Source organism: Strix uralensis, chromosome Z, assembly GCF_047716275.1.
Source record: "Strix uralensis isolate ZFMK-TIS-50842 chromosome Z, bStrUra1, whole genome shotgun sequence".
Classification (NCBI taxonomy): domain Eukaryota; kingdom Metazoa; phylum Chordata; class Aves; order Strigiformes; family Strigidae; genus Strix; species Strix uralensis.
In genome coordinates this window covers 70,008,698-70,023,882 of record NC_134012.1, presented here as the reverse complement: position 1 = coordinate 70,023,882, position 15,185 = coordinate 70,008,698, and the positions used below count along the sequence as shown (strand labels likewise).

Genomic DNA, 15,185 nt, shown 5'->3' with positions numbered 1-15,185 from the left:
AACTTCCTCTTTTGTCCTTTAATATAATAGAGATTTGAAATGATACTCAGAATTTACTCAAAACTGTCAGAAGAGAGGCAAGGCCTTTTTGACTCTTGTGAACTTTAAGAAAAACCTGAGTGTTCCTGCTGATAGTATAACTGGGTTCGGTACTACACACTATCTGCTATACTTTGGCAGACAAGATTTTATAGAGCGTCAATTAAACTTGCAATAACTAAGTTAGAAAATTTACCTTGCGCTTATGACTGCAGCCCCATGTTCTGTGGTCAAACAGAAACATTTACCTTCAGCACTCCCTTTTACAAAGTACAATGTAAATAAATAGTCACCTTATAAAAGAAATTGGTGCGTCCAACAGAACCAATTTTTCCTGTGTGGTTCATGAAACAAATGTTTCCTTCAGTAGCACCATAAAACTCACAGATCTTAACAGCACCAAATCTGTCTAAAAATTCTCTCCATACATCATTTCTTACTCCATTTCCAACTGCTAGTCGGACTTTGTGATTTTTTTCTCCTTCCTTCTGTTAAAAAAGAAAAAAAACAATTTAAAATATAATGTACTGATAACTGCATTAGATTGTTGCATATATTGTGGGGAAAATGTACCTTCTTTAAATACATCAAGTATAAATTACAGCAAAAAAAAGAAAAACAACAATTAAGAAGTTAAAGAAAGCTGGCATAGCTTGCCTACAGTTACAATGTAGCAAACTGCAATCAAAAACTATTACCTTGTTGAACAAGCAAGTTATTCCCTGAATAATGGCTACATGAATTTGTATAACTGCTTCCCTATTTTAAAAGTTGCATCGTCTCAGTCTGTTTCCCCTCAGAGGAATTAGAAAACTAGGAAGAACAGAGAAAGGCGGGAATTATTTCTGTCAAGGGATTAAAGTCAGGAGAGATCAATAGTTACTTTTCTGTGTCTTCAGACTGATTATAAGAAACAAACAGATTTCACACATTTGTAGTATCTGTTCCTCCCCACACATTGCATGAGTCATCTTCTGCATTTCTTTCAATATTAAGACCTGCAAAGTTTTGTTGAATGTTACTTGAACACATTATTTTTTGGTCATCTTGAGTCTTTGCCATTGTCAACTCCCATGTTTTACTACAGGAAACACAATAGTATGTGTTCATCCAGTTCAGTGAGACTAATTTTACGAATACATTCCCAAATCTTGCGATTGCTTGAGGCATCTTTAAAATACAATCAGATTTAAGTTAAAGTATCAGAAGGCAAAGATCTAAAATGTTGGGTAGGTTTTTTTTTTAATTTCCCCTATTTAAAAATAAGACTCCCTTTTTAATCATTGCAAGTGGCAATACAGAATGCCCTAGAAGTGAGACAGCACAAAATATAGGTACAGTTTGTAACCACATACCTTTGGAACTGCATATCACTCTAGTACTGCAACACTGTCTGTATATACCTCTATAGAAGTACACTTCTACAAATGTATACAAACACCTCTCTATATACATATGCACGTATATGCACTTATTCACACTGTTTATATATGTATGTGCGTATATATGTACATATACACATCCACATACATACACTATAGAAAGCAGACAGTCCCTATTTTCTGTTCTTCTATTCTAGTTTCTTTTCCCCTCCCATCTCTAATCCAGCATGAATTAGGTATGTCTTTATAGTGAAAATCCATTTTAACACCTTTAATCTGTTGTAAAAGTATAGCAAATTATTTCTGTGAAGAGATCTGGTTAGCTGACTGAAACAGGAATCTTAATTTTGGATGTTAAAAACTGTGAAGCTTCTACTGAGTACATAGACAGGAGTGTGCCTCAGAGGCTTATGTCTTGGCCAAATTCAATTTTTCATGAGGATCATGAATTCTCACTTCTGTAACAAAAACTGCAAGCACGGTGAAATTTTAAGTTTCTCCTTTAAATCACAAAGACCAACCAAGTTTTTTCTTCCCTCTTCCAAAGCAGTAACTCATAGAAAGATAAAAAATCCCTTTACTGAGCTTCATAGTCTTTCTTCTGGAAATTTAAGTCCTCTTGCTGGAATGACTCAGCAAGGAACTCACCTATTTCACTAGCTGCAGATAGCTCTTGGCACATTACAGTCTGAGGCATTATCCTGCTATTTTACCTCAAAATTACATCACTCACCAGCATCCCTCAGTCCCTAATTATTCTGTTTTTACAACAACCCGGTTCTTCCCTATTCCTTTCTCCTTTCCATTACTTTACATGCAAAAGTAATTTCTAAACACACAAGCACACACTTCACTGACTTCATGCTAAATCATTATTAACAAGTGCTGCAGTACATAGTACAGTGAAACTGATCATGGACATAGCCTAGAACAAAGTGTCTAAAGATTGCCCATAGATGTAATTTTTGGAGTGGTTTGTTTTTTCCAACTTCAGATGCAATATCACAGTGAGTGTAGACTTTCATATATCTGAAATAATAAGATCTGTTATATTACAAATTCAAAATCATTATACTGTGAATGAACAACAAAAGTATTAATTTTTTAAAGAGAAAGTGTTTCAGGGGAACTTTGTCAGGAAACCTTTTAACTCTTCTTTTTGCCCCAGAAAATTGTCTTTAGAATATCCCACTCAGCTCAACTTAAAACTTTTCAAAGTGGGTTACTTTCCTTCCAGTTTCTTGCTAAACTGAAATTAACATGTCAGTAACTGAACTGCAGTTACCCCTTGCTGACATCACCAGATTATTCAAATGTATTGCCTCTGCTAAAATATGAAAAATAGCACATAAGATTCTTTCACAGAAATCCTTTGGGCCACAATCAACAGAAGACACAAATATGTGCATATACATACACACACTAATTAAGTGGGTCATTCATCAGGATAGGAACATTCAAAATCTCTAGAGACCAAGTTAATAAGCAGGTGAGTTTGCTTCTACTATTTATACTTTAAGAAAAATAAAAGCATTGATGGCTGTTTGCTCAAAAGACACAAACTAGGATGAACCAGAAAACAATGGCCTACATGGATTATGGTTTTTTTCCAAAAGGACAAATACAGCATCATTTATAAGTGCAGTTACTTCAATATGTTAAACTCCTCATGTTATTTTGGCTGCTTTATATTAATACAGCACAAAGTTGTTTCTCTAGTGGAAAAGACACAGAGTAAACCTGACAAGTCAGCATTCTACTATGCTTGCAATGTCAACACCTATCAACAATATGACTATCCCACTTCAGGAAATATTCTCTTAAGGCATTCAGCCCTTTTGCAAAAATACAAAGGTGTATGATGTCATGAAGAACTAATTGCAGAAAGCAAATTTTCTTAAAAGACAGGGCAGTAATTCACTTCTTCACAACTAAAGTAAATTTTCCATTAGACTGCATTGCTGCAACTGCTGTATTTGTGATTTAGTCAGCTCCATCACAGTTGTACCCATCTGTTGATACGACTCCCTGAAGAGTACTGCAGGGCTTTCTGGGGAAAAGTCACTAAAACTGTCATACATTTAGCAGTCTTTCAGTCATAAGAATGGATACTATACATAATTTAATCTTCCAGAAGGTTTAATAAGTATGAAGAGAATTATTATAACGAGTGAAACTTTAAACAGTGACAATTTACATTATTTTTACAAGTGAATAAATTCATATAGCTATTTTTTACATACTTTTACCTAAACTTTTGTATAACTAATATATGACATTGATTCATGTTAGCTTTCATAACTAACTTTCAGTGGAAAATGAACCACAGTAAATAAAACAACCATTTTAACATCTTTTTCATGACTCAATCTATATATTCATCATCTGTATTATTGTCCAGATCGCTGTCAGAGTCCAGCTCTAAGGCAGGCATATTGGTATACATGGACGCTGTGGCCAAAAACTTCTGCAGTAAATAAAATGTCATAAGTAAGAGAAGGGAAGGGAAAGGGTAATATATTTGCTAATATATTTATTAGCTTATAATTTGCTAATACCAGCAAATTCTAGAAACATGTTTGAATGATGCATACTTAGGGTGTCCTAATGCATGAAAGCCTAAATAAATTAAATATGCAGGAACTTAAACAGACTCTAGCACTAGTCAGTCATGCTCTGAATTTCTGCCATATTCAGATGGCATTTCATCAGCTAGCTTCCCTTTGAACAGTAGATAGAATTACAGGAGTAGGAGGAATTCCAAGGAGTCACCTAGTACACAATTTTTCTGGGAGATAAGCTCTGCTATCCCTGTGCCATTCTTGACACCCAAACAAGCTGTAGCATGTCAGCCAGTTACCATGCAACAGTTGGTATACAGCAATTGTCTGCATACATATTCTTAGCCTGCTGCAACAACACAGTACCTAGTTAACACTTCTTTACTGAAAGCTGTATTTCCTCACAATAGCTCATTTATGAAGGATTCGGTGCCCTGCCCTGGTCAACTATCACCAGTCGATTCAAATAATGTATGTCCGGTGATAATTTGCTCAAGCTTTGGGTTTCTGAATGTGAAATAATAGTTCTTTACAGATAATTAGGAAGACAGATTTTAGAATAACGGAATGTTAGAACATCTTTCCAAGGTTTTTAAAAAAGTCTATTTATTTATTTTCCTGCACTGTATTTTCTTTTCTTACAGAGTGATTCTGAAATAAAATGGGGATTCAGTCTATATCTACTTATTTCTAAGAGTAAAGGTGAAACATTTTTTCCAATGCCTTTCTGAAGCATTAGTAAGAACTGTTCCTACCTTACACCTGGACTTTTCTTCATTCTGCTAAGATCTTTGAACCGTATACCAAATATCTGCATACATCATAAATCAGTTTCTGACACGCTATTTCTCCATTTTGAGTGCTTGTTTCATTTGTGTAGTAATTAATGGACAGGTCAAGATCTGCCTTATTACACTAAATACCACATACCTGGGATTTTTCATCTGCCACTCTTTCCTCTGTAAGTGTTCTTTGTAAACTATGTGGACTATCTACATGATTAAGTAAGTTGTTGATAAAAGAAATGGCTTTTAAAGAGCCATCAACAGTACATTAATTGGTTCAGGAAGGATTCATGACTGCACCTATATAAAAATATACTTAGCCATTGCTTTAAAAGAATACAAGAAACCAGGTTCATTGTTCTACTTTTACCATTTCCTCAGCAGGAAAAGCCAAATGGAGAGAAGCAAAGGCAACTTCAAGCAAAGGAGGCATGAAATGTTTCTTGTATTATGGCCTTGATGAAACTAAAAGCAATCTCGGGGCCTGAAAAATGCAAACATTTGTTAAATATAAAATATGATTGGACAGATCACACGGGATTTACATTAATGTATTTACAAGGAATGCATGTAACAACACATTCACCGGTTCTGTATTGACACATTAGCCCTGAAAAAAGGGGCATCAGGTAGTTAGTAGAGAGACTATAAGATGAGAGATATCCTACTGCCATTATGATGACAGATGTAATAAATTCCTCAAGATGCATGCTTACACTCACTTTTCAGTAATGCCTAATTATAAATCACACCTAGATTTTTCAAGAAAAATACATACACAAATTTTAAAATACAAGTAAAAGAAAACAGGAAGGATACTGAACAGATGAACTATAAGAAAGGAACAGGAATTCTAGCAACAGGACACATCCTTCCAGTTCAGGAACTGGTTGTTTGCTATGTAGTATAGCTCACTCTCACCATGCTTTCATTAATCAATCTCCTGTTAATTTAACAGGATTAGATTCTAACAGGAGTTCTCTTCTTTTAGCTCTTCTAATGGAAAGGTTTTCTTTAGCTGTACTTCTACTTCCTCAGAAATACCTACCAACAAAAAAAAGGCACTTTTGTTCCACACAGTAATACAAAGTAGATTACTGTATTTTTGGTGATTGTCCCAGAAGCCCACAATTCAAAACAAATTACACAAAACTTTCCAAAGATCAATTCAAAGAATTAAAGTGCACACAGATTATTTCTTGCATTCCTTATCACACACAGTATTCTGTGAGCAATATGAAGTTTCCATATCTGAAACTAGCCTTCAGTGCTGTTTTGGGTATGGAAAACTAATGTTTCCTAAGGTCAAAAGAACTCTATGAACATTACAGAAGACTTTTTCAGGAAGAAAACCTGAAAACCCTTACAATTATTAGTGGGAAGAATGAGACACAGATTCATCATGTGGATGGAGTCCAAGAGAGATATGCCAGTACATATAAATATCAGAAGGCAGTAGCCTAAATGGACAGGATTATAACCTGCTTTTAAATCCACTTTTTAAAAATAATACTGTTGTTGTAGTAATGGTAGTTTAAAGCACAGACCAAGTTTGTTGTGATATACAGTATATTTTTTATTAGCTCAACTGATACAGTCTGGAGGGAAAAAATACAAGCTTCCAAATCCCAGGTCCATTTCTAAGTTCCATTTCAGATATGCTGAATACGTTCGTAGTCTAAAAAGTCTATTTTCTCTAACTGCATGTACAAATAGTGTTCAATTCTCCTTTTAGGCACTGTTAATACTGTAGTAAATCAGTAACAACTTGGATTAAGAATGATGTCTCCTTACGACATATGCAAGTGGTTGCAGATTTTTTTAAAAAAAATCAGGTTACTAGAAGAGTAAATAAACTGCAAAATTCCCCCCCAGTAAATAAAATTGTAATGACATATAGAGATTATTCAGAGACTTCAAATGGAAGGTACAGATGTGGTTGTCTGTAACTGTGACACATTACTGGTTTGGGATGTTTAATGAAATGTTTATGCTGAAAACCTGCAAGGGGCTTGACAAATTTCCACTCCACATTTTAATGATAAGAGAAAGAAAAACTTCCAGTACTGAACATAAACTGAACTAAACTTTAATGGGGAAAAAAATGTGATGTCAAGTAAAACCTGAATTGTAGAGAAGTGCCTGCTGACTCACTTTTCCCTTCCTTACCTGACTATCAAATTCCCTTCCTTCAGAGACCTGTTTCTAGGTCGGAGACAGTGCTATCCGACATATATAAACCCCATTCTTACACCCCTTCCCACAACATCTGAGTCAACAGCAGGAAAATAAGTCTTCATTCTGTTTGCTTATCCCAGCAACATTGAATTCCTTGTTTTCTCTCTAAATTACTATTGTTCTAACACAGGAGAGTTTCAATAAAATAAATCTTTTCTAAAGACCCTTCAGAGAGCTTAATCCCATCCAAAGAAACCTTGGCCAAACTGGATCTAGTAGAGAGATTGGCTTGCTTCATCTTAACAAAATAAAGTCTGAAAGCTGATATACATGGTCTTATACACTTGAGGTAACCCCAAGGAAATAGGAAATGTTACTGATGCCAAGGATAACACTGGCTCAATACCAAATGAACATAAAACAGGACAGATATTGAGAGAAAATTTCTAATGATATAATTAACTGTGAAATAGACTTTGAATACAAGCAGAAGTGAACTCTGGTTTTAACAGAGAGCTTACCAAGTTCATGCAAGGTATCATAAATCATACAATTAATGTCATAACATATGACAGCTTATGAAAGTAGAAGACAGGACATAATGATCAAGAAAACTGATTTCTAGCCTCTGTTTGTAAACTACTTCAGGATTCAGGTCTCCTTTACAGAAAAGCAGGAAAGAGATGCTGCATTACCATTCATACCTTTCCAAAAGCTTCAGGACACAATGTGTTATATAAATAGCTTCAAATTACTTCAGATTTGAAATAAATCTGCAAGTGCATTAGGAAGATTTTGTATACACTTTAAATGTTAAATTTTAAATGTGTTGCACACCACTAAGGAAAATATGTCCACAGATTAGTAGAGAAGTATTTCCAAGGCCTTTGCTTAGACAGGATGTAGGGAGCTTTTGCTATGCCATACTTCTGAAATTTCATAGATCACTGTTAATAGAGACTGGGAGTGATGTCAGTCAACAAGACCAAGTTATTAATTTGCTGAATATTCTATTTCACGGGAGTAGTCATGCTAATATCTTAGAACATTTTGTAGCTTCTGATGACTACTAGCCATCAATGCTGGCTCTTGTACTTTCATTATGACCAAAGGACTGCAGAAAAAGAGCTTGGAAGAGGGCAGTCACGAGGATTACTCACTTACTTAGGAGCCCAGCAAAATCTGTGATCACATAATGCAAGGTCTTTGTAATTAACGAAAAAAAGACAACTTCATTTTCTAACAAATGTTCTTTCCAGACAACAGATTACTAAACCAAACTGGATGCAGAAGAGATTCTACTGCAGAAAAATTCTACTGCAAAAGAGTCTTCAAGAGCTGTTGCAGATGTGAGTGGGAGGCAGAAAGATCAAACAAGACAAAACTAATAAGGAAAGCTAAGACAAGAGTCTATAGGCTACCACAGAGACTTGACAGAAGTTCAGTTCAAAATCTATGAAATGAGATTCCAACTATTAGAAATATACCGTTTATTTCAAGTTTAGTGTTAAAGAAACAAATGAAGCACCTAATTGCTATGCTTTAAAACTATGTTCATTAGAGGAGCTTTATAGTACTCTAACCTTGAGAACACTGCCCACATATCTTCAAATAGCTTTAAAAATTGTATTAGCTTTATCTTTCTCATGCTGCCAGTATATAGTACTTCTAAGTTAATGAAACTTAAAGAGAGATAACAACTTGGCAAATTATTTCACGTACTTGAAAAATAATAATGGATTGCATAACATATTTAAAATCCTTCCACTTATTTGTGTGAACATGTATCTCTTCCAGTTTTAACATGAAAAATACTCATTATTTTTCTTCAAGTACCTAGCTGTCCAACCGATTCATTTGATAATTTCAATTTTTCTTCATGTTTCTCTTCAGCCAGCTAGCAAAAAAAAAAAAAAAACAAACCCAAAAAACCCCATAACCTCACAGAGCAACGTGTTTAGACATGTCAGGTCCTAGAAAGTATGCACATAAAAGAAATAGAGTAGTTCTATAGTTAATGGTTATGTAAAGTATACAGTATATAAACAGTTAATGATTGCACAAATAATTTATTTCCAAAACTTAAAACTCCTTTAACTTTATGATGGTTTTGTAAGGATTTAAAAATGAGAGTTTGTTTTAGAAATTAAGTATATTAATCTACCATTCCTGCTTTAAGATACTGAACAGGATAGAAGGGGTATAACAAAATGCTATGCTCTAACTGTACATTTAAAGGACAGAAAAGGGGAACAATTAATGTCTCAGGCTGCAAACACAGCAAATGTTGTGAAGTGTTGGAAAGACGGGAGATGACTCTGGAGAAATTATGTTAGCTCACAATGAAGAAAAATCACAATTGATAAAAGCTCGACCCTTCATACGTTTTGATTTTCCTTATAGTCTTTTAACTGGATTTTTCATTATCCTATAACTTTTTGTTTATTATAAAGTTAAAAAACAAACATCTAAAAATTAAAAAACTCACACACACACACACAAAAAAAGAAACAGAGAGACAAAGGTATCACTATTCCTCACCTTCCCAGTTGTCATTATACAATAGGTATGAGGCTTTGGAACTAGACGGCCAGCCGAATGAAGATGGACATGAGGACCCATCTGGTGAGTCATCCACCGCTTGTCCCTCAGCCCCATGACTTGCGATTTCTTCAGTTAAGAAGGAAAGGAGAATAATTGTAGTGGGTAACTCTGTTCTGAGGGGTACAGAGGGGCCCATATGTCAACCAGACCCATACCACAGAGAGGTCTGCTGCCTCCCTGGGGCTCGGGTTAGAGACATTAAAAGGAGGGTTACTGCTCTGGTGCAGCCCTCTGATTACTACCCCTTGTTGGTTATCCAGGCAGGTGACGATGAGGTGGTAGAGAGAAGTCTTAAGTCACTCAAAAAGGACTTCAAGGCACTGGGGTGGCTAACTGAAGGCTCGGGAGCTCAGGTCATGTTTTCATCAATCCCTCAAGTGGAAGGGAAAACCACTTCATTTGAGAGAAGGGAAAGATGTTTAGGAACCGTGGAAGCACCTGAGAAGGGTCTGGTGGGAAATGAGGCCCACACTCACAAAAAGGTGTTGGATTCATTAGCTCATCTCAAGTGCATCTATACCAATGCACGCAGTATGAGCAACAAACAGGGGGAGCTTGAAGCCATGATGCAGTATGAGAACTGTGACATAGTAGCTATAACAGAAATGTGGTGGGATGCCTCACACTACTGGAGTGCTGCAATCGATGGCTACAAGCTCTTCAGGAGGGATAGACAGGGAAGGAGAGGTGGTGGAGTGGCGCTGCATGTTAGAGAATGCTATGAGAGCTCAGAAATCAAGTATAGTGGTAACGAGGTTGAGAGTGTTTGGATTAGGTTAAGGGCCAATAAAGCAGATCTTGCTGTGGGAGGCTGCTATAGACCTCCCAACCAAAGCAGTGAGGTGGATGAAGCTTTCTATAAACCGTTGGGAGAAATCTCGCGGTCACTTGCCGTTGTTCTTGTGGGGGACTTTAACCTCCTGGGTATCTGCTGGGATCACAACACAGCAGAGAGGGAACAATCCAGGAGGTTCCTGGAATGTGTGGAGGATAACTTCCTCACACAGCTGGTGAGTGAGCCGACCAGGGGAGGTGCCCTCCTGGACCTGCTTCTTGTGAACAGGGAAGAGCTTGTGGGGGAGGTAAAGGTTGGAGGCCGTCTAGGGTGCAGTGATCATGAGATGATTGAGTTTTCGATCCTTGGAGAAACTTTCGATCCTTGGGGTTAGTAAAACTGCCACCTTAGACTTCCGGAGGGCAAACTTTGAGCTGTTCAAAAGACTGATTAACAAAATCCCTTGGGAGGCTGCCTTGAAGGACGTGGGAGTCCAGGAAGGCTGGACATACTTCAAGAGAGAAGTCTTAAAGGCACAGGAGCAGGCTGTTCCCGTATGCCGAAAAACAAGCAGGCGGGGAAGGAGACCAGCCTGGCTAAACAGGGACCTTTGGCTGGATCTCAAGAACAAAAGGAGAATCTATGACCTTTGGAAGAGGGGCCAGGTCTCTCATGAAGACTATAAAGATGTAGTGAAGTTATGCAGGGAGAACATTAGGAGAGCCAAAGCACAGCTAGAGCTCAACTTGGCTACAGCTGTTAAGGATAATAAAAAATGTTTCTATAAATTCATTAACAGCAAAAGGAGGATTAGGGAAAATCTCCCTCCCTTATTTGATGCAGAGGGAAACGTGGTAGCCAAGGATAAGGAAAAGGCTGAGGTGCTCAACGCCTACTTTGCCTCAGTCTTTAGCAGTGGAACTGGCTGTTCCCTGGACACCCAGCCTCATGAGCTGGGAGATGGGGAGGGGAAGCAGAATGAGGTCAGCACAATTAAAGAGGAGGTGGTCAGAGACCTGCTACACCACTTGGATGCACACAAGTCTGTGGGACTGGATGGGTTACACCCAAGGGTGCTGAGGGAGTTGACAGATGTGCTCGCCAAGCCACCTTCCACTATTTACCTGAAGTCATGGCTAACTGGGGAGGTCCCATTGGACTGGAGGGTGGCAAATGTGACACCCATCTACAAGAGAGGCAGAAAGGGGGATCCAGGAAACTATAGACCTGTCAATCTGACCTCGGTGCCAGGGAAGGTCATGGAGCAGGTCATCTCGAGTGCCATTAAAAGTCATATAATGGACAACCAGGGGATCAGGCCTAGTCAGCGTGGGTTTATGAAAGGCAGGTCCTGCCTGACAAACCTGATCTCCTTCTATGTCAAGATGAGCCGACTATTGGACGAGGGAAAAGCTGTGGATATTATCTACCTGGATTTTCAAAAAGCATTCGACACAGTTCCCCATAGGATTCTCATAGAAAAACTGGCTGCCCATGGCCTGGATGAGCGAACAGTCTGCTGGGTCAAGCACTGGCTGGCTGGACGGTCCCACAGAGTGGTGGTCAATGGATTTAAATCCAGATGGTGGCCGGTCACAAGTGGTGTTCCTCAGGGCTCGGTGTTGGGACCATTTCTGACCATTTATGATCTTGATAAGGACATAGAGTGTATCATCAGTAAATTCACAGATGACACCAAGTTAAGCAGGAGTGTTGATCTGCATGAGGATAAGGAGGCTCTACAGAGAGACTTGGATAGATTGGATCAGTGGGCCAACGTCAACGGGATGAGCTTCAACAAGGCCAAGTGCCTGGTCCTGCACTTGGGCCACAACAACCCCATGCATCGCTACAGGCTTGGGGAGGTGTGGCTGGAGAGCTGTGTGGAAGAGAAGGATCTGGGGGTTCTAATTGACAAACAGCTGAACATGAGCCAGCAGTGTGCCCAGGTGCCAAGAAAGCCAACGGCATCCTGGCTTGTATTAGAAACAGTGTGACCAGCAGAAGTAGGGAGGTGATAGTCCCCCTGTGCTCTGCACTGGTGAGGCCACACCTGGAGTATTGTGTCCAGTTTTGGGCACCTCAATACGAGGGAGATATCGAGGTGCTGGAACGAGTGCAGAGAAGGGTAACGAAGCTGGTGAAGGGCCTGGAGAACAAATCCTATGAGGAGCGATTGAAGGAGCTGGGACTGTTCAGTTTGAGGAGGAGAAGGCTGAGGGGAGACCTCATCACTCTCTACAACTACCTGAAAGGACATTGTTGGTGCTGGTCTCTTCTCACAGGTGATTAGTGACAGAACAAGAGGGAATGGTTTTAAACTGCAACAGGGGAGGTTTAGACTGGACATTAGGAAAAAATTTTTCACAGAAAGAGTGGTCAGACAGTGGAATAGGCTGCCCAGGGAGGTGGTGGAGCCACCATCCCTGGATGTGTTTAAGGGTCGTTTAGATGAGATGTTGGTGGATATGGTGTAGGGGAGAACTTTGTAGAGTAGGGCTGATGGTTGGACTCGATGATCCCAAGGGTCTTTTCCAACCTGAATGATTCTATGATTCTATGATTCTATTCTGGTTTCACATCACAGTCAGCAGTGGTCACTGGGATACCAGCCATGCCCTCTTTAATTCAAGAACATTCTCTTTGCTGAGGTATGCATGGATAGTGCACTTCTACATTACTTAAACATCAGAAAATTTTCAGGAGAAAAGAAAAATCTAATGTCTTGTGGATTGTGGTCACTGACTTTTTTTATTCTTTGGTCAGCAACTTGAGATATTAATGCAAATTGTTATTCTGCTGGAAAACAAGGCTGATTAGCACTCTCTTCAAATTATCAGAACACTGCTTAAGGAGGAGGTTATTCTGGAAAATCATAAAATAAGGACTTGGATTAGAAAAGAATTTTCAGATTAATTAATTTGAATCATTGGCACCATTTCTGAAGAGATGAGTCATTTCAATAAAATTAACTGAAACAGAAATAAATCACCAATTATTTTTTTGAAATCACAAAATGAAATTATGGTAGAGGCAAAGGCAGAATGTTCAAAGACATAATAGTTGCACTGCATACAACTTTGGTACATTTTCACAAATGTCATTGTGTTCTCCTAAACATTTTGTTAAATTAAAAGAGGATACAGTTCTTTTTTGCTTAATTTTATACAGGTACTTGGAAGATGTAATTTATAGTTATGTATATATAAAAGCTGTTTATGATCATAAATGTGTAAAGTAATTTATTAAAATGCTTAACCAGGTAAAATAATGTATGATGCAACATTTAGGATTAAAACACAATAGGGCAACCTGCAGGTCATAAATGGATGGAAGTTGCCAGCATTAGCAAGATGAATTTTAGTTTATACTGGGCTATGGATGTTTGTTTCATATTCATTGTGACACATTTAGCACAAGCATTTGAGGATAGAAAGTCAGTTGGGTTTGCTATGCAACAGATTAAATCCATTCCATCTATATTATTCTATACATCTTGAATTAATTCCAATGAATTTTAGGCATTTAGCTTAGCCTAAACATCTTGGTGTCTCTCTATCATCAACAGATAGATACAGAAACATACCGGAAACTAGCCAGATCAAAAGTTAATTCAGTTAACCTGAGTCAGCTATACTTGGTAATTACAACAGGTTCAGCATACTTTGTACTTGATACCATGTAGATAGACCACCACACCACTTACTGCCAAGGGAAAAGAAGTCTTTTCAAGTTGATGTTATCACAATTTCAGAGAGGAATGTCACTTTAACAAAACTAGCTTTGTTGTCTGGAATAGCTTTCTAGTTGGAACAAAAGGTACAACCTCAGCTGCTAACCTAGACCACACTGCTTCCAAATTTAAAATACAGTTTATATTGTCTCAAAACAAGCACATTCCACAAGTCAAAACAGTGCTAAAACATGGCCTACAAAAGTTGAGACCTCTGATATACTTATGTGCCAAGTTTTGAAATTTCTGGAAAGACACTGAACAGCAATCCTGGTTTTCTAAAGCCACATTGTGAAACTCTGTGAAATAGTATTTTTTCACCCAATAACACTGAATCAGTTTTTAGTCTCAAAATCTTTTCTTTTAATACTATAACGTCTTCCTGATTCAAGCCATTTGGTTTTTTTGCAGTCTACAGATCACTAAATATTTTAAGAACCTCACACAAAAAGAAGGGCAGGGAGACAGGTTCAGTACAGTTTTATTTCCCTTTTAACATAACCACAATAAGAACAATAAAAGTGCATATCACTTACAGACGAATAGCCATCATTTTGGTTTCACTTACCAGTGGCTGGCTGCAAAGGTAACGGCAAAGTTCTCCAATGTACTGGATGACAGTCACATTGTACTTTTTGCAGTCACTCCAAAACTGACTGGCTGAAAACTTCTTTTTTAACACACAGGTTGCACCTTTAGGGAAACAGTAGAAAAGGAAATGAAGCATTTTCTCTATATGGCAGCTTAGCTAGCTATGGTCACTATTTCTACAAAATAGAACATAAGAGGAACTCAGAACAGCCTCATTCAGAGACCTATATGGTATTTAAGCTGTTTTGTTAGAAGACATGTTCAAACCTGGTAGACAAAGAAGGGAGATGAACCTGGCCTCCTCCTTGGTGAGACAGTAAACCAATAGATAAGAGGTTATAAACAAGAAGACAGCTTCTCTTTGTTGGTAGGGTAACGTTATTCAAAAGAGTTTAACTGAAAATATCTAGAAAAGTCAGCCTGAATTAGCAAATAATTTGAGTATCACTGAAACCTTATTTTTCACAAAGAAAGTATTCATCGATGCGGAGTCAGAGAGAATAATCCATAATCCAATGATCTTTCCCTTGCTCTGAC

General features: G+C 37.9%; 1 protein-coding gene across 2 annotated transcripts in view; it reads right to left on the bottom strand.

The window, feature by feature from the left end:
- SLC27A6 (solute carrier family 27 member 6) overlaps positions 1 to 15,185 on the bottom strand; it is a 43,395-nt gene that overhangs the window by 15,537 nt on the left and 12,673 nt on the right. The window contains exons 4-5 of one of the 2 annotated variants that reach the window (XM_074855580.1): positions 14,626 to 14,750; positions 333 to 527 (exon numbers count right to left, since the gene is read on the bottom strand). In XM_074855580.1, the coding sequence (XP_074711681.1) occupies positions 333 to 527; positions 14,626 to 14,750 (320 nt within the window). The remainder of the gene's footprint in view (positions 1 to 332; positions 528 to 14,625; positions 14,751 to 15,185) is intronic. The other variant, XM_074855581.1, reaches the window with a different exon arrangement.